The 22,649-nt window shown below is 41.4% G+C and overlaps 1 protein-coding gene across 3 annotated transcripts; it reads left to right on the top strand.

Moving 5' to 3' along the window:
* Positions 1–201: 201 nt before the first annotated feature.
* YPEL1 (yippee like 1) lies at positions 202–22,497 on the top strand. Of its 3 annotated transcripts, none has more exons than XM_071445424.1 (5): positions 202–615; positions 4,319–4,601; positions 15,565–15,608; positions 17,021–17,129; positions 18,092–22,497. In XM_071445424.1, exons 2-5 carry the CDS (start codon positions 4,485–4,487, stop codon positions 18,179–18,181), a joined length of 360 nt encoding a protein of 119 aa, XP_071301525.1. In that variant the 5' UTR covers positions 202–615; positions 4,319–4,484; the 3' UTR covers positions 18,182–22,497. The 3 variants fall into 3 exon arrangements, with proteins under 3 accessions (XP_071301525.1, XP_071301524.1, XP_071301526.1); XM_071445425.1 differs by lacking the exon at positions 202–615 and adding an exon at positions 1,533–1,849; XM_071445423.1 differs by lacking the exons at positions 202–615; positions 15,565–15,608; positions 17,021–17,129; positions 18,092–22,497 and adding an exon at positions 702–1,229 and having other exon boundaries at positions 4,319–4,476.
* The last annotated feature ends 152 nt before the right edge of the window (positions 22,498–22,649 follow it).

The raw sequence follows: 22,649 nt of genomic DNA, 5'->3' as shown, positions 1-22,649 counted from the left end.
GCCAAAGCCCCCAACACGCCCCCGAGCCCGCGCTCTGGCCCCGCCCCCCGCCCCGAGCCCGTTTCCCTCCTCCACAAAGCCGGGGGCGAAGAAGGGGAGGGGCGCGCGCCAGTTCTGCCCGCCCCCCCCCCGAGAGGGGTGGGGCCGGGCACGGGGGGCGCGCGCGCGCGGGCGCGAGGGCGCGCGGCTATTGGCTGGCGACAGAGGGGGGAGCGCGTTTAACGGCCGCTGCGCCCCCGAGCCGGGGCAAAGCAAAACAAAGGCGGCGGCGGCGGGAGCGGGAGCTCGGGCGGAGCGCACGGCACGGGCACGGCACGATGCCTCGGCCGCCCCTCGGCCCTCAGCGCGGCACACGCGCGCCCGGCCCCCGTCTATGACCCCCTCCGGTGGCCGTCGCCGAGACGGTACCTTCGAGGCGAGGGAAGCCGTCGTGTCCCACCCCCCTCCTTTGATCCCCGCTCTTTGTTTTTCGGTGAAGGCCCGGCGCGGAGCTCTCGCTGCCCGCCGCGCAAGGACCGGGGGTCCCGCCTTCCCTCCTACCCGTGGCCCCTAAGGGAGAGGGGCCCGGGGGCTGCTCGGAGCCCGGGCTGGGAGCGGAGTCGGCGCGGCGCAGCGGTGAGTACCGAGCGGGTGAGAAGCGGCCCCTCTTCCCTGTGCTAGGATTTATTTTTTATTGGAGCGGGGTGGGGGGGTGGGTATGAGCGGAAGGCGGCTGCGAGAGGAGCCCCGTGCTGCGCCCCGGCCGGGGGGGCCGCCGTCTCCCGTGTGCGCGGGGCCGCCGAGGCAACTTTGCTGGCGGGAGGAGGCTCGGGCGCTATTTATAGCGCCTGGAAATGACGGCAGCGCTGTCTGCCCGCAGCCTTCTCGGTGCGGGGCGGGTAAGGGCGGTTTACATAATTGAGGGGGGGGCGAAGCCGAGCTCGGCGCGCCGGGAGGCGGTGGGGTCCCCCCGCGCTCTCGCCCGCGCCGCGCGGGGCCGGGAGCCGTGGGGTTCTGCACGGAGCTGGCGGCCGGAGCAGCGCGGGGCTGTGTTCGGGTGGACGCGCGGCCGTGCCGGTGGCCAGAGGGGGGAACGAGCCGCTGTCCTGCTGGAATCGCTGCGGGAGGGGACAGAAAAGGCGACGGCGTCACCCGCCGCGGCAGCTTCGTGCTCCGGCGTGAGAGAGGAAACGGCTTTAAAGGCGCACGGCCAGCGGCTCCCTCCCGCCGGGAGAGCGGGCTGTCAGCCGGTAACTTTCTCCGCGTTTATTTTCTCCTGTTATTTCCTGGTATGTAAAGGTGAAAATGAGGCTCCTGTGGCTCAGTCTTTAACTTGGAGGCTTTTCCCTGCTGGAGTAAGCTCACTGCAGGTTGCTGACAGTGCGTGCACAGGCTGTGTCCGGCTTTTTGCAGCCGCTCAAAGACTGTTTGAGCGTGTTTCATGTCGCTCCTTCCTTAGAGCCCCGCAGGAACGACGGAGAGGCCGATTCCTGACCAGCTGCGCCCGTGCCACGCACGGGGTCCCCACGCGCGGCAGCAGCCGCTGTTTCCCCGGCGGCGCGGGGCCCGCGCGGGGCCGCCCCCCCACCCCCCCCCCGCCACGCTCATCGGGGTGTTTGTTTACACATCCGGGACCCGCGCGGGGCGGGGCCGCCCCGCCCCATTGGCCGCCCCGCGCCCCGCCCCGGTGACGTCACGGGCGGCGGGACGGGGGCCGTTCTTCGCCCCCGGCCCGGGGATTGCGGGGTTCGGGGCGGCGGCGCTGCCCCGGGAGGAGGGCGGAGATCGCCGTGCCTGGGCTGCCCCGGGAGGAGGGCGGAGATCGCCGTGCCCGGCTCCTGCGGCCGGGACAGCCCCTGGCGCCGCGCTGGTAGGTGCGAACACAAGCAGAGCTTCGGGAGCCACACCTGTCCGTGCGCAGGACCAAACACGGACTGTGCCGCGGCCAAAGAACGAGAGCGGAATAGGTGGTTCGGGGTTTTGTTCTGTTCTGTGCGGAATAATGAGCAGTAGCCCGAGGAACTGCTCGGAACCGTGAGAGGGAAGTGATACTGTGTTTATTCACCTTTGTTAGAGCGAGCTAGGAAATGGTTTGTTTTGAATTGTGCTCGTAAAGGCACAACAAGTCTGTGGTTCCTATGGTGTGTATCAAACAGGGTCCTCTTTTTAAAGAGAGCAATATCAAATACAGTTTTGTTAAATCGACCTTAGAATTATTTTAATTTCTGTAGTTGAAGAACTTGGTATATTGAATCTGGAAGAGTCCAGATTGCCTGTAGAAGTGTTTAAAAACACTTACAGGAATGCGTTGAAGAAAAATATTTTCCTTTTGCATTCCAGATCACGGAATTGCTAAGGTTAGAAAAGATCTCTAAGATCATTGAGTTCAACTATTAACCCAGGACTGCCAAGGGCACCACTAAGCCACATCCCCAAGTGCCACATTTACACCTACTGAACTTCTGCAAGGATTTAACTCGTGTTCCACTGATGGAAAGGGTTTGATTTAAGCCAGAGTCAAAACATCTTAGCATGTGGTGCCTTTCATTCTGAAACCCTGTTTTGTTCTGGTTTTGTCTATTTCTGTTAACCTAAATAGGCTCTGTATCTAACATTGAGTTCAAGCAGGGAATTTACAGAAACCTCATGTTCTTAGATCACTTTTCTTGTATATCTTGCTTCTAATAAATGTTTCATATGTAACTGTTCTACAAGAGCGAACTGTTTTCTGCAAATAATGTAATTATTCTTCCCTGTGTAGTTGTAATAAGTTATCTTGGGGAAACAAGGTATATAATATTTCTTTAAATTGCTATTAATATTTGAGTCCTGTTCTTCATGCCAAATGAGTTAATATTTCACACGTGTAAATGTATCCTTTATCAGGTGTTTTCCCAATCATTCTCATGTGTAGATCCATGCTTTGGATGAGAGCTTGTTCCCAGTGCTGCTTTATTTTCTTGGATTGCATGTGGTGTGTTACGTGTTTTGTTTGTGGCTTATCTCTGCCTTTGGAATTCTTCATGTAAGAAATTTTCTTTTAGCAAGTCCTTCAGTAGTTTGAGTTTTCTCCTGCTTAGGATTAAAAAAAATCTAAACTGAAACTCCTTTAAGTTTTCCTGTGGTTATGTCATGTGCTAGGCCTGCTGTACAGATTACTTTCTCAAGGCTTCTTTCGAAGCAGTGACTGCTTCCTATAAACAGACTTTAATTTATGTGGCTTTCACTATCTGCTCCAGCTGTGTTACCAGCATCCTACTGCTAGAAGAGTGGTTAGTGCTGCCTGCACACAGTTTACAACTGTGATAAGTCATTTGCGTGCTCTTAGCTGGATCAGCAGACTCTAAACTCTTTGTATCGCCTCTCATTTCTGTTTGTGCTATTGACCTACTCAGGCAGTCACCTGACAGCTGATGACATAAGTTGCCTGTGCAGTGTTTTGGGCACTCATTAGTGTGGTGCATGCACAGCCTGGGAGCTGCTGGCCTCTGACAGACCAGGAGATGTTAGCAGCGTTCAGCATCTGTTTCGTTTTCAGGCAAACTATAAAGGTTTGCTTTCCAGCACAGCAGTAGGCTCTGGTGTGCTCTGACATGTAACATCTCTGAAATGCACTTTGAGGATGTTGGGTGTTCTCTGTGCAGAATTTAGCTTCATTATCAGATTGTGGGTCTGGTAGCTTCCATTAAGGCTATTCTGGTACGGTGAGGAAGTGCCTAATTAGCTTTGATCAGGACACCAGTCAAGAAGGTCTTTGCCTAAAGGCATAATTCTGCAGAGCCAAAAGAGTAGACAGGGATCCCTGAACAGGGTGGCAGCGTCCTACTTGGTGTTTGACTTAGAGCCAGATGTGATCCTGCAAGATTTTTGCTGAAAACCAAAGTGCAAATATATGAAATATATTGACTGTTGACAGAACAAGTGTTTTCTAAGATTGCTTTCCTTGTTGCTCGCTGTATTGGAACTGACCACTAGAACTTTCAAAGACAATTAACTTTCTCTCATTCCCTGCCTTTTTAGTGTGAATTTCTGCATGGATGTCTAGAACAGTACACCTGGTATAATGTAGAAAGTGCTTGTGATTCATGGAGAACTGTTTGAATCTCATCCCTCATTAGAAGTGTGATGGAGTAGAAGCCATTAGTGGAACAGAACTGCTTTTTGCTGTGTTGAATGGAACTTGAACTGTGCAGTTCCTTAGAAAAAGGGGCCTGTAGTGCAGCCAGGCTCCAGTTATTTTCTCCAAATAATGCTTTGCTTTATGGCTGGACTTGTTGAATAACAAGTTTACTCTGGTCTTGTTGTAAGCTGCTAATTGTTCTGCTCTTTTCACCTACAGGTTGTGACGGTTTCTCTTCTGTCATTTGTGTGGAAAGTGCCACACACACTCCAGAACAACAACGGCTTTTGCTTGCATATTCCAGTGTTTCTTTTGTCAGCGAGTTCAGCAAAGTTGTAATTCTTCAAGTGCCAGCCCTGAGCTGAGTGAGGAGCCACCAGCAGAGATGGTAAAAATGACAAAATCAAAAACGTTCCAGGCTTACCTGCCAAACTGTCATCGAACCTACAGCTGCATCCACTGCAGAGCCCATCTCGCCAATCACGATGAATTGATCTCCAAGGCAAGTGGTTTCTTTAGAGACCTCATGAATTATTTCTTAACCAAAATGGTTGTCACTGTGACACCACGGCCAGTAGATAAGGGATGCAAATTGATGCATACTTCAAAGTATCTTCCCTGGGTTCACTCTTGGGTCATACATGTTGTGTGCTAAGAACTGGATATGTTCTGGAAACTTCTGAATGTGACATAAAGGTTGATCTGATATATTGCCCATGTTAACAACCTGTGTGTGCTGCCAGGTGGGTACTGTGTGTGAGCTGTTGTAGCTGAAAAGCCTGCTAAGGAAAACTATCAGAAGAAAGCATGGATCTGGGTAGGGAAATTATTCAGGTTATGGTTATTCCAGATAGAGATTTCTTTTGACTCTGTTGGACTGAAGGTCACCAAACTGTCTGTTTCCAGGGTGTCCCACTTGTGTTATGGAATCTGTAAACACACTTTTGCTGTCTACCAGCTCCTAAGGAATATGATTAGCCAGAGATGTTCAAAATAGTTGGACTGTCTGAGCTTAGAGAATAGGTGGAACCTTGAAACAGGCTAGGCCTGCCCTTCTTCCCTGTTGCTAGAAGAAACCAAGACTTGTAATGTATGAAATATGTAGGAAAGCTTGAAGTTTGGGATAAATACTTGACAGACTGGTTCATTCTTTGCTTCAAACAAACTCCTGATTAAATTACTCTTTATGCTGTCATGGAGAAAACACTTCAGTTGCTTTTCAGACTTTTTAATACAAAATGTTCTTTCTATAATTGTTTTGTCAAATAAAGTTAGTTATAAAGGGTTTGACACTAAAAGTTCTCTCTGTTGCTCCTGCCTGTTTGTGTGTTCAGCAGCACTCAGGTGATGCTGCTCTTCAGTGCTGAAGAGATGGGAGGGCTTGAAAATGCTGCTCCTTCTGAATTTAGGTTTTCTTTGGGTGAGGAGAAAGCATACCTGCTTGCTTATCGCAGGGCTGTCAGGCAATAATGGGTTTTCCACATACAATTTTTTCCTTTCACTTGAATTTATTTTTTTTCCATGTTGACTTCAGAATTTGAGTATGAGGCCTTTTTGGCACCACTGGATTCTAAATTACAGGCATTGGGGTTTCATTATTCACTTCATGTTCTGGGCCAGAAAATACTGGGAGGGGTTAATCTTTCCTGAACTTCAGGTTGTAGATACTTACAAGAAGAAAGAAACTTTTTTTTGTTGTGTCTCTTAGCATGTATTAATTCATTGAGAAAATGCAATCTAAGCACATACTTAATAGGAAGCTCTTCTTTTTGTGGACTTAGATTTTTGCATGCCAGCTAAGCTGCCACAGTTGCTACATGAGCCAGTTTTCTCCAAGGGCTTGGGAATTTTGGTCAGCAGAATACTTCAAATATGTTAAGCAAATCATGTGTTCATTTTACAGCTTCACAAAATAATTTCAAATGTTAAGAATCAGATTTTCAATTCAAAGAAAACATAAAGGACTCTTCAAAAATCTGTAGTAAATACAAAGAAATTACTTTTAAGTTGTTTCTAATGGTGTTGGGAAGGGTATTAGAGGTGGTTTCTACTTTCTGGGTTCCTTAATTTTTGATGAATACACTTAACAAAAATATTTGTACTTGCAGGTTGACCATATGCTTATTTGACAGCTGATTCATATTTTGTCAATTTAAGATTTCTTAACCATATTTTATTGTCTAAATCTGTATGGTAAAAGAGAAATGCATTTAAATGTGTGGTATATTTTTGTATGCTTTTAAAATAAAAAGAACATTTGTCATCTATTGTACTTGTATTTGGGACATAGCTTTGGAAAACCCATCTTCATTAGGCTGAAGCTTTACATAATCCAACATGGGAGGAGTTCTTCTGAGGGGAACAACTGCAAAACAATAGATAGATTTGGATCATTAAAAACAAGTACAGCTGGCCCTGGTGAGGGTTGGGGAGTGCAAATAAAATTTGATTTTTTTTTTTCTGAACTTCTCTTGAAGTACCTTCATTGAGGCACATTATATGCAATGAACTTAGGTTAGTGAGAGAGATGGTTTTTTGACATACCTAGAATCCTAGTTAATGTAACTTCTCAGATGCAGGGAAAAAATCCCAAACAAACATAAACCAACCTGAAGTGTAGGAAGTTGATTCTACATCATCTGAAGTTAACAAAGAACAGTGTGGTTCCTGGGCTGGTTTGGATTTATTGATGGAGTAGAGACAGACTGTTCAACCTGACTTCCCCTCACTGCCTTTCCTTGAAGGCCTAGTTCAAAGCCAAAGCTCCGTGTTACATTCTCTAAATACAATTTCTGGTTGTAGATTCTCACTTTATTCCAAGTGCTTCCAGTACCATCTCATGTCAGAACCCTCAGGTTTTGTAACAGTATTTACTTAATGCCTGGCTGGAGCTGCTTCTCTGGGGGCTGTCCCTCACCCCATGTTTTCTGGGGACATGGTGGTTGTTTCTTCCTCATGTGTGGTCAGGGAAAATGAACCAAAATGCGTGGTGTGCTTCTAATTTAAAGCAGCTCCAGCTGGCTTTCTAATGTGCTTTGAGGTATAAGAATTTATTATACCTGACACTGTAGTGGTTTTTGACTTGAAGATGAAAAGATAAAGCTATGCTGTGAATTGAGTGGTGTTTCTCTTAAACGTTGGTCTGTCATGGAAAAGCAAAAAGTGCTGCATATTTCTGTCAATCATCCCTTTGATTCTGATCCTAAGAGTCCCTGACTTCAATACAGATTTGCAATTCTTCTGCTTTTGAGAACTGTTGATGCCAATTGTCTGACAAGGATGGCAGCGTACACGAATCACCTTTTCATTTTATTTCTGTTCTGTTTGAGCAGCAGGATCTCTTTCTTGCCCTGGAATGAATCACAAAGCTCTCTTTTTCTTGTGCCCTTGCTGGTGATAAAATGGCAACCAAGAGTCTTGGTAATGGCTTAGAAATAAGAACACAGATTAATGAGACAGGACAAAAATGTGTTACCTGCTCAGTGAATTCAGTTGTGGTTTTAGTTTTCTCTGCAGCTGTGAAAGGACTCTGTGTGTTGCCCAGTATTGAAATCAACATGATGTTAGTGGTTAGAACATACATTTCTAGAGGTTTTCACTCTGTAATAACCTTGTTTTCTGCAGCTGGGGAGGAGCTTGGGGGAAGGGGAAGGCGTGGGAAGAGGACGGGTTGAGACGAGGAGCCTCAGACTGGGAGGTCATTGCCAGTAGAGATAATGACAAACATTCTGTACAGCTGGACACATGCACACATGTATGAACAGTTACCATAATAATTTCTAACTCCCAGCTTATCTTGGAGTAACCATTGATTTGAAGGATACTTAGTGAGAGAACTGATAAACTGTAGGTGACTTTTAACTGAAGTAAGTTTGAGGTGGTGCCAGGTGCACCTCAGAGTGACTGATTTGTGTTGCTGACAGGTCTGTGAGTGCTGGATCTTCTCTTTCTTTGGTGAAGACTTCAGAGCCTGTCAGGATGTTAAAGTATTTTTTAAATGCTGTGAGAAGGAATAAACCAATCAGCACTACGCTGGGGTATGCTCACAAGATGGGGAAGAACCTATGGCTTTTAAAAAGTTCTTTAAAGAGGCAAATATTTTTAGAATCATATCCTACCGTGACTGTAGGCACAGAAGAGAAGCAAACTATGAGCAAATAACCACAGATCTTAATGAAGAGTAAGGCAATGAGCTGACGCCATAGGAAGCACTTAGTGGATTTAAAATTGATACTTCATGGATTTAAGATGTTCAAACAGTATTTAAAAAGTGACCAAACAATATATGTTAGTAATAATAATTTAAGAAATCCAAACATAATTTAATTTTGAAAGAACGTCTACAAGACTTCTTGAAGTACAGGGGAGATTGCCACTTGTGTGGCCTAAATAAAATGTTATATATTTGCTATTCTTGGAGCAATTCTAGGATAAGTTTTGTGGAAGGCCTGACTGAAGGAGCTTTCTTATGATTTTTTATGTAATAGTAGGAAATGTGCAGTGATTATTAAGAGTACTTAATTTTATAGGAGACAAATGTTACTTGAAGAGCATAAGTTCCAAAGCACTTGAGAGTGGCTTGTACCCTCTAAGTTCCAATAATTGCTTAGAAATTCAGGTAGGATCCAACAAATTACAAAAAAATACAAATACTTAATAGAATCTTGGAATCTGTTGGATATGCTGCAAAGGATAATGTTTTGTTACTCAAGGTTGACCTGCTTGAAAGACTATTGAAGCATCTTAGAGTGTGCCTGAGTTCTGGGAATGGAGAGAATTTGGATTACTTTGTACAGATATCTGTATAAATACTGTCACTTTCTTCTGTCTCATTCATTGCCGAGCATATCTGACCAGAGGGGAAAAAAGTCATGTGAAGTCACAGACAAGACTAGATGAGTCAATATTTTCAAGAATGAGTTCTGCATAAAGGTATATACATATATATATATATATGTAACTGTCATTGATTGCATTGGGAAATCCTTGCACCTTGGGAGTGAAAGAATGTTCTTGGTGGTTAAGTTTAGTTCTTGAAGGCATTCAGTGTGAATGCTCTTCTATTATTGATGACAAGGAAGAGTCTTGAGCCTAAATAGATGCTAAAACATTTTTAGCCTTGTTTAGCAATCTGTGGTTTTGTCCTCCACTGTGTAACCAATGAGATCAAGAGGAATTTTTTTAAAGGGTTTATTGTCTTTAAGTAAATATGCTGTGCTTAGCTTGGTTCAATTTGTAATCCTCCTCTGCTTATGATATAATGAGTATTTAGAAAGATAGATGGACCTGTTTTATGTATGTTTGAGGGCTGGTTTTGTTCCCTCACTAATTTCATAAATATTCTGGTGACAATTTTTTTTCTCCAAGAGGGTTCTAGTTTTTTGTGTTCATTTTTTTCTTCTGGGGGAAGAACCTAGTTTTTGAAAGAGAAGCAATCTTTGGAAAACATCCAAGAATAGATTTGAAGGCTTAAAGGAGTTGGAAAGTGCAAGGCAAGTGTTCTACTCTGTGTATTTTGACATAATTATTTCTGAAATCCATTCAAGAAGCTGCATAGGTCAAGCTAACTTGTCCTGCATAACAAAGTCTTCACTTTGGGGAAATATCATTTGCCATGTTTGCTGGCATGCAGTTTTTTGGGTAGAATTTCTTAAAGCTATTCTCTACATACTGAACTTTGTAACTTGCTTTATCAAATTCAGTAAATATTTGAATGGAAATGAACTTAAAAAAAAATTAGTATTTCTCATAGAGTCTTCTAGAAGTTGCCTAGGAAGCAGCTGGGCAGCATCTCTGGTGGTCTGCATTATCAAGGAGTTGGATGTGAGGGAAACACCAACTGGAACAAATGTGGGGGTCTTCCCCTGATAATTATTTTGTCTGTATCTTATGTTGAATTCGGTTTTCTGAATTTATGTTGCAAATCTTGAAGTGAGAGGATATCCTTACACTCTTGCTGAGGAGATAATTTCACACATCAGAGCACTTGTGTTTCTGGTTTACTTCAAGAATGCTGCCCCTAACAAGTACAATTTTCTGTATTTCCTAAATTTGCTTATTTGGCCAGAGAACTGATTCAGTTTGATCTATCTTAGCTTGTAAAGGGAACTCCAGCAAATGAAAGGAAATGACACCAGATGAAAACCTATGGACTTCTTTCATTTTCCTTCTTTAATATTTGATTTCTGTGTTTGGAGTAGCTTGCAGACACTGGTGATGCCCCTGTGGAACAGTGCCTGCCTTGCCCCCAGTCCATGCTAAGATGGAAGTTTCCCTGGGTATTTGCTGTAGAGCATGAGCTCCAGCCATGCAATCTAATCCTGTCTCTGGGGAATAATTGATGGCAGAAGCTTTTCAGCAGCATCCCTTCCCCCCTCCCTGCCTTCAGCTGTGCCTCAGGGCAGTAAATACATGTTCTGCTTGACTGATATTTCCTTTCCTCCTGGGTAAAACAGCTACTCCTGGTGTTAAAGGTGAGGGTGGGTTCAACTTACAAGCATAGATCATACCTAATTCTGCATGTGTGCACAAGTGAAACATATATAAAGCTGCTTCCCTACATCATGTATCAGTGACACAGGTCTGTCAGATGACTTGAAAAGATCCTAGTTCCAAACTGGTCTTGCAGGTTACTTCACTGTAGTTTGGAAGCACAGTTGGACATTATTGCTGATACTATTAGATGTTCTAGATACTTTCAGCTGTGCTGAAACAAGAAAACATGATAGATCTTACACATCCTTCTGTATAAATGGGTAGCTGGTCAAAGATACGGATTTCTGAGGAATAATTTCACTCATAAATCAATACAGTATTATTAATTGAGGATCATGAAAAAGCAGCCTTACAGTAAGTTTAAAGTTCAACTGCAGTTATTAGTGGAACTGATAAATTGCCCAGCTTCTAAGTGAAAATCCTGGTTGCTGTGAGTCATTATTGATGAGAGTTGGTCACACTTGCCACTCTCTTCTAATTTCTCTCTACTGGGTAAGACATATTTAGGACTCAGTTTGAATAGAATGTTCTGCCTTAGTTTTGATTCATGTACAGTGCTCGTGATCTTGGGAGTGCTGAACAAATGTTACACAGTTAAAGTTTGTGTTTGCATAGGTGATGTTTATTCTAGTGAAAAGTGGTTTGTCTGGAGACTGGTTTGAACAGTTGTGCCTGTTAGTCCTTGACACTGCCATTTAAAGTACTTTCTTTCATTTTCATGGAGGAGTTGACACACAAGGTGTTCAACCTGTCAGTCCCTTAAAATTCATATCAGTATAACTGAATCCCACAGTGCAGAGTGTGAGAAACCTAGTGCTGGTTAAAGCAAATGTTCAGTATTAATTCTGGTGATGCAAAATATTCTGTTTATAGCCAAGCTACAAGCTTAGCAAGCAAGCACCAAACTGAGTTGTCCTCTTCTCATTTCTAGTAGTGGGATGCATCAGAAAGTAGAACTCTGCTAATAAATCCTTCTTACACCATTAAGAGAATGCATCCATGACAGATATTTACCTTTTTGTGGTGTTTGAATACAGTTTCGGGGAAAATATCTCAGCTGTTCATGTGAATAAGAAACTGACTGCCAAGTGCTGACAAGAGATTGATTATAATAATTCAAAGGCATAGGAATTTACAGATGGATGTCCTTGCAGTGCTTTTGTTGTAGTCAGTGTATGGGAGTTCTGCAAGGCTGGATTGCACACCATTCAATGCTCAGTGAGACACAGATTATGTGGTTGGGCACTGGTTTTAAAGGGAAGTCTGAGTTGCCTGGACCCATGTTCTGTGTTCCAGAATGCAGTTACACAAGTTGCTGCAGGTTCCTGTTGAGTTACCTGAGTGATGTAAACATGGAGGAACTTGCTCTTTGCAGCTGGGCAAGGAAACAACTGTTCTGTGGCATGTAAATACAATCCTTAGCCTCTAAACATGAGTGTAGGTAAGAAAAGATGGAATCAAATGCATCAGTCATACTCTGGGAATGGGAAGCAAGGCTAGAATGGAGGAACTTTTCACAGTGACATGTTTGTGAACACTCTTTCTAAAATCACTGTCACAGGAAAAGATTCTGTGTTGCTTCTCCCTCCACTCTACCTTGATAATCTACAAAATCAGAAGGTAATGGCCATTTCTGAGGGAAAATAAGCCTAGGAGAGTACAATATATCTAGGGCAACAAAGCAAGGAGTGCAAGAAAAGTCAAGTCATCTTTAAAAATATATTAGGAAAAGAAAAACAACTAAAGCAGTGCTTTCCAACCAGTGGTTTGTATTTCATTTGGCTTGATTTTTTTTTTCAGCTTATGAAACAAGAGAGGGGAATAGCTGCTTTTTGTGCTATTCCTGGCATCCTGTTACTGCCCTCTGCTTAATTTTGAAAAATGCAGGGTCAAAGGAGAGCTTTTAGTAGGTGATACTAAGTCAAGACTAAACATAAACTTGGCAGAAATAATTGCATAAGATCGTTCAGAAGATCTCCTGACTCTTGTTTTTTTCTGGAGTCTTTTTTTCTTCTCCAGCCTGCCAGGGAACCTCAGGTATTGCATATAAGTAGTTTAAAAATGATGGTATAGGACCAGACAAAAAAACCCCAACCTACCACATAAATTTATATGTGATTGGTGTGTGTAATTACATATAAAGAGAGAAACTAGCACATGATAATAGACAGTATTTCTTGGTGCTGTTTAAAAAAAGGATTTGTGAATTCTAATTTACAACATGGAATTTTTAAAGCAAGGGGAAATGCCTGCAACTTTTTTAATTTAAAAATGTCTACAGTAGTTTGACCAAATATCATGGTGATCATGGCTTTGGAAGTTCTTTTTAATAACTGTGTGAAACATGGAAGTTCTAATTTTACGTTTACTTCTTATTGAATAAAAGGATTTTGGAAGTATTTCCTTTAACTTTCCTGAAATTTTGCAGTTGCACATGTATCATTTTCTCTAAATTAATGTGTTGTTTAATCAGGCTAGCTACTCATTTGTTAATGGGCATTTTTGAGGAGTCTGTATCTGAAGAGTTTTTGTTTTCACCTGCAGTAAGCATTCTCTGTTTGTTACTGGTTGGAGTCTAGAGAGTCCTGGTTATTCTGTAGGAACTGCAGAGTGCAGGTCTGCACTGCTCTGCCAGGTTTGTGATGTGTGGTTAAGTATCTCAGGAGAACTGAACTAGTGGTGGGGTTTCTGTTTGTTTGTCTTAAAAGCAGCTGTAAGGATAAATTACTTTCTGACAGAACTGTCCAGGCTCTGTTCTCAACTAAGTCTCCCCTTTTCAGGGTCAGTCCTGCCTGAAGTTTCAGCTTTCACTGTCCTGCACAGCCTATCTGGTTTTCCTTGCCTGGTGAAAAATAAGACTTGTAGTTCTGGCTGGTGGAGACAGTGCTTTTTCTTTTGTCTTTGCTAAAGGTGGAACCTCCTTAGAATCACTGAGGTTGGAAAAGACATGTAAGGTCATCAAGTCCAACCACAAACCCAACAGTGACAAGTCTACCACTACCATGTCCCCAAGTGCCACGGCTGTGTCTGTGGTGACTTCACCTCTGTCCTGGGTAGCCTGTTCCAAGGCTTGCCAACCCTTCTGGTGAAGAAATGGTTCCTGGTACCCAACCCAAACCTCCCCTGGTGTGACCTGAGGCCATTTCCTCTGGTCTTGTCACTTCTTAGGTGGGAGAGGAGATGGACCCCACCTTGCTACAACCTCCCTTCAAGTCTTTGTGGAGAACATTAATATGTTCTCTCAATACTACTTTTAAATGGTTGCTAAAATAATAAAATATTAGTGCTATTAACTGTTAGGTAGAATTTTTCATGTTAAAGATTTTACAAGTATGTAAGGGTTGTATGTAACTACTCTGGCACTATTGCTACCTGGAGTAGTCCAGAGTCAGGGGTTTCTTTAAACATTCTTTATTGAAGTATATAATCTGGTTAGTGTTGATCAAAAAGGGTTAATTTAGGTGCATTTTCCTTTTACAAGATGAGGGGATTTTTGCACACTATTCTGAGTAATTAAAACACAACAATTACTGCTGTTGTGTTGCTAGTTGGTAGAGTGGCAAAATACCTATTATAGTGTCAAATTACTTGTAATGATGTAACTAAATATGTAAAGAATCAAATCCATTGCAGAGAGGACCTTCTGCCTATGGTTTCATGCTTGGCATTACTAAAACCATGCACAAGTATTCAGGTTGAGATTTTCCTTCCAAAAGCCTTCCATGCTGATCTATGCAGGCTTCTGAAAAGTTGGTCTGTGATGTTCATCACTAGAACCACAGGGATTCTTGAAAACAATTGTACCTTCTTTGCATCATGGATAAAGTAGTTAATTTTCTTTGAAAGTAGGTTAGAGAATGGAAAGGCTCAAAGAAAAAAGAAATTAAGACAGTTTGCAGATTTTTTTTAAATGTAATTCAGTATGGAAGAGAGAAGAAAGGAAAAGTCAGTTCCAGTGTGATCCTGTTTGGATGGGAAATAATGGCTGTGTCTAAATTACCAAGTAATTCGATGCAGAAGGAGTCAGATGAAAGCAGTGGTGTGTCTGACACAGGTTTGCAATGTTTTACCTCTGGCTGGCTCTGCCTGCTCACAAGTTCTCCCAGGATGTCTGCAGCTCACATCCTGAGCACATTCAGGTCTGTGTCTGCATTACCATGGCTGAGTGCATGAAGAACTGCTGGGTTTGTTGGTTCAGAAGGATCAAGGGTGCAAATCAAGGCACTGAAACTGCTCCACAAGCCAAACCAGCCCTCAGTGAGTGTGGCTGATTGGGGGTTTTAATTCAAAACTTTGCTACTGCTCTGAACTAAAACATTATTTAGATCCAGCCAAGAAAGCCCAAGTGCCGTTGTTTGTCCATCATTTATCAGGAATGGGAGAGATTGGAAAGCAAATGCCTGTGGTCAGGCTTTTAATGATAGGAGTTTTCTTACTAAAATGAAGCTGAGCTTATCTGTGAATTTTAAACTGATCAGATGCATTTCCTGAGTACAGTATGCTGGTTTTATGCTTGGTTTGGAATTTCACTGCTCTTATATCAAATGATGCAATGAAATTGAAATAAATAATCTTTTGGCTGCAGCAGGGGAAGACAGAGGAGATGAGAGTAACTCCCTTTGAGTTAAAAGCAGATTATTTCAATTAGCATGAAGGATGTCTAGGAAAATGAGAATTGATATCTTGCAGAGGGGTAGGAAAAAACTATGTTTTGCTTGCATTATGGGTGTTGAATTTTGAGCAATAGCACTTGACAAAGCAAAATAAAATTATTAAAAATCTAATGTAGATGAAAACTTGTCTGACAAGACTTTCCTAAAAAGAACTAGTATAAAGTAGTTAATCTGAAATAGTTTATATCTGTGTTATCATTATATGTTTACTTACATACCCTTCTGGATCTATTTTCTTGTTTGGTGGGGCTTGTGTTTTTTAACATGTGCAATTTTTATTTTTTTTTTCTAATGCAGTCCTTCCAGGGAAGCCAGGGACGAGCCTACCTCTTCAATTCTGTGTAAGTATGTGGTTATGGTTCTGCACACCCCTGCAGAGTGTAACTCTGTGCTTCCCAAAGGGAAAACACTGGGAATTAACATAGCTGTACTTTGCCCTGTTCTTTTTAATGCTGGCTTTACTCACCAGCAGTAGGTATTAAAGAGCTACTGGGCTGATTCTGAAGCATTCCTTTGCACATATACGAGTTTATCGTATATTTTAAGGAATTCTGCTAAGAGCTGAAAGATTAGGGGAGTGTGTTAATGTGAAATTCCTTTTGTCTATGTAATGGTAGCTGTCTCGAGAGGAGCTGCCATTCTGAGATACTCCAGAAGTCACAAGATATTGAGTGACTGTAAATTTTCTTTAGACAACTCTACTGTGGTCTAAAGAATTTCCCAGCCTGACAGTTGGATACATTTACAGGTTAATGTTTCAGTAAACTTGGTACATCTTTAATGACCTTGAATATTGCAAATGTGCTAGAGGCAAAAGGTCTTTGTGATCTTATCAAGCCTAATATTTGCAATCTTAGGCATGTCCTTCCCTTGATAGGAGGCTCTTTGCATTTGTTAATGGGTGTATTTTAAGATTTTTACATGCAGGATTGCATTTTTGTGTTTATTTTTCAGCAGTTTTTTGTGTTGCAGCATTTTGAAAAAGATACAGTTGAGTGTCCTGGTCTATTTTTGACCAGGATAATGGAACTGTAACTGCAAAGGATTTGATTGCAGATCCTTGAAATTCTTTTAATATGTAGACTCTCAGTGGTGACTTAGGATTTCTGCTATAATTCTAATAGGAAGAATCTGGTACTACAGCAGCAAAAATGGCAAAATTTTGCTCATATTTAAAACTGTCTAAAAACTTGGTTTAGTCTTGCCTCATGTTTTCTGCATAGACTCATTTGTGGAAAAACTGGCTTGATGCAGTACTTCAAGGGATGTTTTGTTTTGAAATTGCTGTTTGTTCATCAGAGCTTAGTCTGCTGATCTGTAGCAAATATTTATGAGGCTTTTTTCTTGCTGCTATTTTGGAGCTGGTTCTAAATTCAGCTGTTGGTGCTGATTCACTGGTACAGACTTCCATTAGAGAGGTCTCAAATAGTTTTTGAAGTAAAGCCTGAAACTGTAGAAGTGTCCAGTTACTGTGTAGTGTTCTGTTCTCTGGAAGTTTAACTATTTAGCTTATCTTTGTTGCTGGCAGTAAAGTGGATATCACCAACAGTGACACCACAGCCACTTAAAAACAAAAAACAAACCCCTTTTTTCTTCCTGTCCTTCTGCTCAGTGTAACAGAGGAAGTTACTTCTGCAGCATTGAATAACTTAGGCATTTTTTTAAACTACTTTTTATCTGCAGGAGAAAAGCTGGGGAACAGTAAGAAAAGAAACACACTCATCTGTTAACATAATTTCTCCCTTTTTTTCAGGGTAAATGTGGGCTGTGGTCCAGCAGAGGAGAGAGTTCTTCTGACAGGTTTACATGCTGTAGCAGATATCTATTGTGAAAACTGTAAAACCACTCTTGGATGGAAATATGTAAGTAATATACTTAAATCCTCAATAGAGGCTTGCATGTTGAAGCACAGATGTTTGAGTAGCCACTGAGTAGCACCTTTGCTGATAATTTATGTGAGTTAGCTCTGGAGCTTTTGTGTACATCAGGCCCTAATGTAGTCTTGCTTCCTTGCATCTGCAGAAATGTTGTAGCAGATAATAATTTTATTCTGGCCTGCAAATCAAGCATGAGCTATAGGTGCTATTACAGCTGTCTAATATTTCTGTATTTGATAATCTTTTTGCAAGATTCTCAAGCACACGTGCACTAAACCAGGTGGGAGAAATTGTCAAAGTGAGTCTGTAGTGTCATGGACTGCAAAAGGTGGTGATACAGCAAAAATATTAATTACAATAAACAGTACTGAGCATATTACTCTGTTTACAAATAATGTGGAATCGATTCTGTTGTTTGAAAATTTACCTGTGCACTTGCAGCTGTGTTGCAAGTTTGTGATTTTGAAAATCTTAGATTCTGGGTAGGATTTTCAATTTTCAATGATTCAGTGTAGTTTCAGATCTTAGGAATTTTCCTGATGCATTTCCTGTGATGATGAATATAATGGAGAGCTTTTGAAGAGGTTTGCATTCTCTATTTTCATTACTTCTGGTAATGAATAAATAGCATGTATAACATGCCATTTCCTAACCTTCACTTTAAAAAGCATTAAAATTCCCTAAGCAGAGAGAGAACATGATCAGTTCTACAGCAAGATCTGTGCAGTAGATCTGCTGATTCCACTTAAGTTTGGTTCTGTTTCCTTCTCAGTGTTTTTCAACCTCTCTTTTTTTCCCTCCCTCCCCTTACTCGGTATAACCAATACGGGTTATTAACTGTAATGGCTCCTGGTTTGTATTTTTACTGTAAGTTTGATGTTTAAAACACTTAATTCCTGAACTTAATTCAGTGTTGTTTTGATTTTTTATTTTTTTTTCCTTTCCAGGAACATGCTTTTGAGAGCAGTCAGAAATACAAAGAAGGAAAATTTATCATTGAACTTGCCCACATGATAAAAGACAATGGCTGGGAGTGAACCACAACCTTTTCCCTTCTGTTTGGACTTTATTCTGTGGAACAGGCTTTACAAAGACTAATGCAAAGTAAAGGAAGAGCTTGGCTAGAGTGGCCCTGAGAATATCACTGAACTCTGAAACCTCACAAATGAGTAGTGTAGTGTAAGTGGCTATTTCAGGCCATGTTTGCCTTTTCTCCTTGTGTAAGTTCCCTCTTTTTGTACGTGTATTATTGTGTGAACAGTTGTTTTGGAACATTTTGGATGACCTTTTTCTAAACTCTCTCAGACTAGAGAAACAGTTCACTAATTGAAAACAGATTTTACTGGTTAGCATCTCTCTCTGACCTATGCCTTTAATGCTACTTCTGCTGTGCATGCTTCTTGCCTAAACACCTACACTCCAGTCCTGTAGAAGTTCTGTCCAAGAGCAGTCTGAAAGAATGTATGGGATGGGGTGCTTTTTTATATGTAGCAATTTCTGATGTGTTTGGCAGTGAAGAGGATGCAGTATTGTAGTTATTAATTTCTTTTTTCAAATTGAGTGTACCACAACCTATGTACATCTTGTAGGTGAATTGGTTAAAGGTACAGTGCTCACTTCAAAAAAAGATTTCAATTGCACTGACTGAAGTTAGCAGGTCTCAAGTTGTTAGGTTATGCCAGAGGCTTGGTATCTTAATGAAAAACATAGAAAGATTTTAAATCAATAATGCTATAGAATATGTTCCTTTAAGACCAACATATTCCCTAAGGAGTTTGCTGGATAAAAAATTTATAAAACTATAGCTTGCAAGATTAAAACGACAGAAAAATATATGCATCTTCTATTTTGAAAAAAAAAAAATAGTTGGTATATTAGGAAAAAACAAAGTTTTGGTACTGTACCTTTGCCAGTAACAGGGACTTGTGCATCAGTGAAGTTTTATGGCTGGTTCCATGTAACTGTATAGTCCTAATGCACTGGACAAAGAGGTTGATGTCAAGGAAACTTGTTGAAGTCTTCTGCTTCTGCTACATTTGAACAAAAATATTTATTTTTGTGAGAAATGGCCAGAGCCTATGACATGAAAATTAATATAGTACCTGTAGGAAAAGGAGGAGTAATAAGAGGGAAGGGAAGTTTGACTTGTTTTTTCATAAAATAAAATAGTAAGATAGTTTTTAAAATTTGGGGGTGGGGAAAGGGTTTCCCGGTTTGCTGGCTAAATCATCCCCAAGTATCTTTTTATAATAAAAATTTATATGAAACTCACCTTCTCTTTTGTTCTCATGCTGTTTCTTTATTGGAATCAGTTAATGAGAGAAACTTCTGGAAAGTATATGCACAATATGAGCTGTTGGTATCTGTGTATGCAAACTGAGCAACTGTGAAAGAAACGCTCTGCATAAATTTGCTAACTTAATTTTCAAATTAAACAGTCTCTAGAGACTTTTTGTATGTTAATCCTTTTACTGGTTGAGGACAAACTCTTTGAAAAAAAATCCCTTTAACACTACATAAGTCCTATAACTGAACAATACAGAAGCCTTGCAATATGAAATCCCTTTCTCTCAATAACAATTCTAATATGGCACCTGTGAAATTAATCATAGGGGCTGCTGCTGCTGTTCTGTTTTTGGGAATCTCTCCTAGGCTTTCTGAACTCTGCTGCACTTTAGAAATTGTCAGACATGAAAAATTACGCCAATGGGTAGGGGCAATACAAATCTTTAAAACCAGCTTTCCAGTGTTTTTGTGGGGAGGAGGAGTGAGAGGAGCATTCTCCCAGCTGTACACATTCTCTGTGATGCAGGCTGGCTAAACTGCCTGCCAGATGTTGTCATGATTGATACCCATGAATTAAAACGGTAAGAATTAGAGAAGTAGTTCAAGCTGTTGGGTTTCAGTCCAGAGGCCTGAGGTGGTACAGTTACATTCAACCTGGATTTTGTGGCTTGCACATTGCTACTTTGTGTTCACATCAGGTCTCATTTTTAACAATGCCATTGATGCAAGATGGGCTTGGGTGTTGCCTGTCTCGTGCTCTTTTTGACCTGGAATTCTTTGGGATTTTGTTTTCCACCTTGTTGCCAACAAGGAAGGCACTAAAACTTCTATCAGCAAAAAGTTTGTGTTGGCTTCTAAGTCCTGTTGCAATGTTGATACTTGTGAACAGCTTGTGTGAGGTTTGTGTATCTTTGGGCTTTTCTTATTTCCTGGCTGCAGACTTGCTGAGGCAGTACACTGGACTGAAGGCAAAAGTAATGGCTGCTTTTCCAGAGAGAGTTGAAATTACAGAAAATATGTAAAGTATTAAAGATTTTTCTCTCCAAAATTGGGGGTTTGGCTAGCTCTTGTTAGTAAGCTAATGCTGTCTCTAACACAGTCTTATTCTTAGAAATTCAACCTCTTTCTTCAGTGCATTATTTATATTTCAAACTGGACATTTTCACCAAAACCTTAATTAACTTTGATGCCAAAGGTTGAGACTTCAAGTGCTTAGCACATAGAGCTTCAGACTACTGGCATAAAGAGTTAATGACCTATATGTGATGTTTATGGCTTTTAAGAGAACCAAACAAAGCAATATTCTTTTTGGTCTTTTATTAAGAGTGGATACTTAGAAGGAATAAAGAGTAGAACTAGTACAGAATCACTATGTTATGCTGCCATGTAACAATTCTTGAGGCTTATTCTTTTGAGGGAATATGTGAATTTTCTTCCCACGTTGTTTGGTAGCATCAATGATTATTTTCTCCCCTCATAAAGATATAGAGAATTCTTGTTATTGGTTTTGGTGAAAGTTGAATCCAGATAGCAATGACTGCTGGCTGATGTGAAGAGGTCAGTCTGGTCACTGAACCCTCCAGCAGTCATTTGAAAGAAAAATAAACTTACTTGAAAAAAAATTTTACTAAAGCATTTTCCCTCTAACCAATTTTTGTAATATATTAAAGATTATATTTAAAGTTTGTATGTGTTTGCTCTGGGCAAGTTTACTTCCCCTCCAACTTGAGCACTTTTGTTACTTGTACTGGTTATTTTTGGTCTTAACATTTATTTTGTATTTTGTTTTTTATAAATTGTAACAAAAAGCTTTTGTGAACCTTTGTTTCTTGCTGGCTCTTTCTTGGACCAAATGAACTGACTATGAGCTGGCTTAGAAGAAATGTTCATTGGGATGCATAGGAATTTGCTAGCAAAAATGTACATGTATTGAAAGTTTTTTCCACTGAACCTCTAAAGCGCCATGCCTGTCCTAAAGTAATTAATCATAATTTGGTGTGACTTCAGTCATCTGACCACACATTCTCTGTCTAGGTCCAAAATAATGGTTGTAACAATGGTTTTCCAGGACTGAGTCTGCCTCCAAACCCTAGAGTTTTTCTTTGGCTGGTTACTTTAAGTACCTTTTTGATTACTAAAAGGCAATGCTGCCATGTATAAAAATCCTGTCACATTGCAAACTTGCTGTGAAAAATCAGCTGCAAAATTTGGTGAGGGATGGCTCAGCCTAACCACTCCTGCTGTCTGCTTTTAGCAGCCTGGTAATCTTAATTTTAACTGCCAGTTAAAAGGGCCAGGATCTGAATTTCCCTTGGTGGTTGTAAGCTGTACAATGGCAAACTGTGTGAAGGAAGATTGTTATGGCTTCATCTTAAGGTCCCTGTAGCAAGGCCCAGCAGAGTGACCAGTGTGGGTGGTGTGCCTTTGTGCTTGCAGTCCTTGGGAGAGGAGAGGAGAGACATTTCTTTGAGTTAAAAACTGGCCTCAGAGGTTCTGACCGGGTCCCTACTGCACCCATAACCAAAGGTCATCTGTGTTTCCTACTGGTGGATCAGTGGAAGGGTTCCCAAGGCTGGGTGCCAGCGTTGGTGGCCATGCACTTCCCTCCAAGGGCTCCTCCTGCCCGCTCATCTCAGCAGCCAGGTTGCAGCAGCAGTGACCTCCAGACTCACAGACCAAACTTCACTCATCTCCAGCCTTGGATATTGGCCATGAGAGGAAGAAGCTGTCAAATTATTGTTAAACTTCTTGGACACTTTATTGGACTTCACTGAGACTCATGTTAAGCCAACCAGCAGTATAAACACTTACTGGAAAAAGGAACAGATGCTTCAGAGGTTTCTTTTAAAAGGACTGTTACAAGTGGTTTAAGGTCTAAAGCATGAGTCATAAATGGCAGTTGAGTTGTGCCTCATTGTTTCTTAAACTCTTTAAAATGCTTTCTTTTACAGGTGACATGGCTGTGTTGCTGTTTTGTCCTTGCAATACTGTACATCATTTGTTGTTTCACTATACTGTATCTATTCGAGGTATCACAATAAAAGCTTTCAATTGTTTTGTTGGGTTACATGTTGGTTTTGTGCTATCTTTTCTTGCTAATTGAGTTCTCAGGCTTTATCCTCTGGTAGGGCCAGAGAGAGAAGACAGTGCTCTTAGTTGCTCTCAAAAACTCGTAATTGGTTTGAATCTGATTTTTATGTGGTTTTAGGACTGCCACAA

The sequence above is a fragment of the Agelaius tricolor genome, unplaced genomic scaffold (genome assembly GCF_023055355.1).
Source record: "Agelaius tricolor isolate 1412-34295 unplaced genomic scaffold, bAgeTri1.0.p SCAF_20, whole genome shotgun sequence".
Classification (NCBI taxonomy): Eukaryota; Metazoa; Chordata; class Aves; order Passeriformes; family Icteridae; genus Agelaius; species Agelaius tricolor.
This window is presented reverse-complemented; position numbering and strand designations above follow the sequence as displayed.

Coding starts and splice junctions, on each gene's coding strand:
- YPEL1 (XM_071445423.1), top strand. CDS start 834: ATGACGGCAGCGCTGTCTGCCCGCAGCCTTCTCGGTGCGGGGCGGGTA. Junction 1,230..4,318: donor GGAGAGCGGGCTGTCAGCCG/GTAACTTTCTCC, acceptor TTTCACCTACAG/GTTGTGACGGTTTCTCTTCT.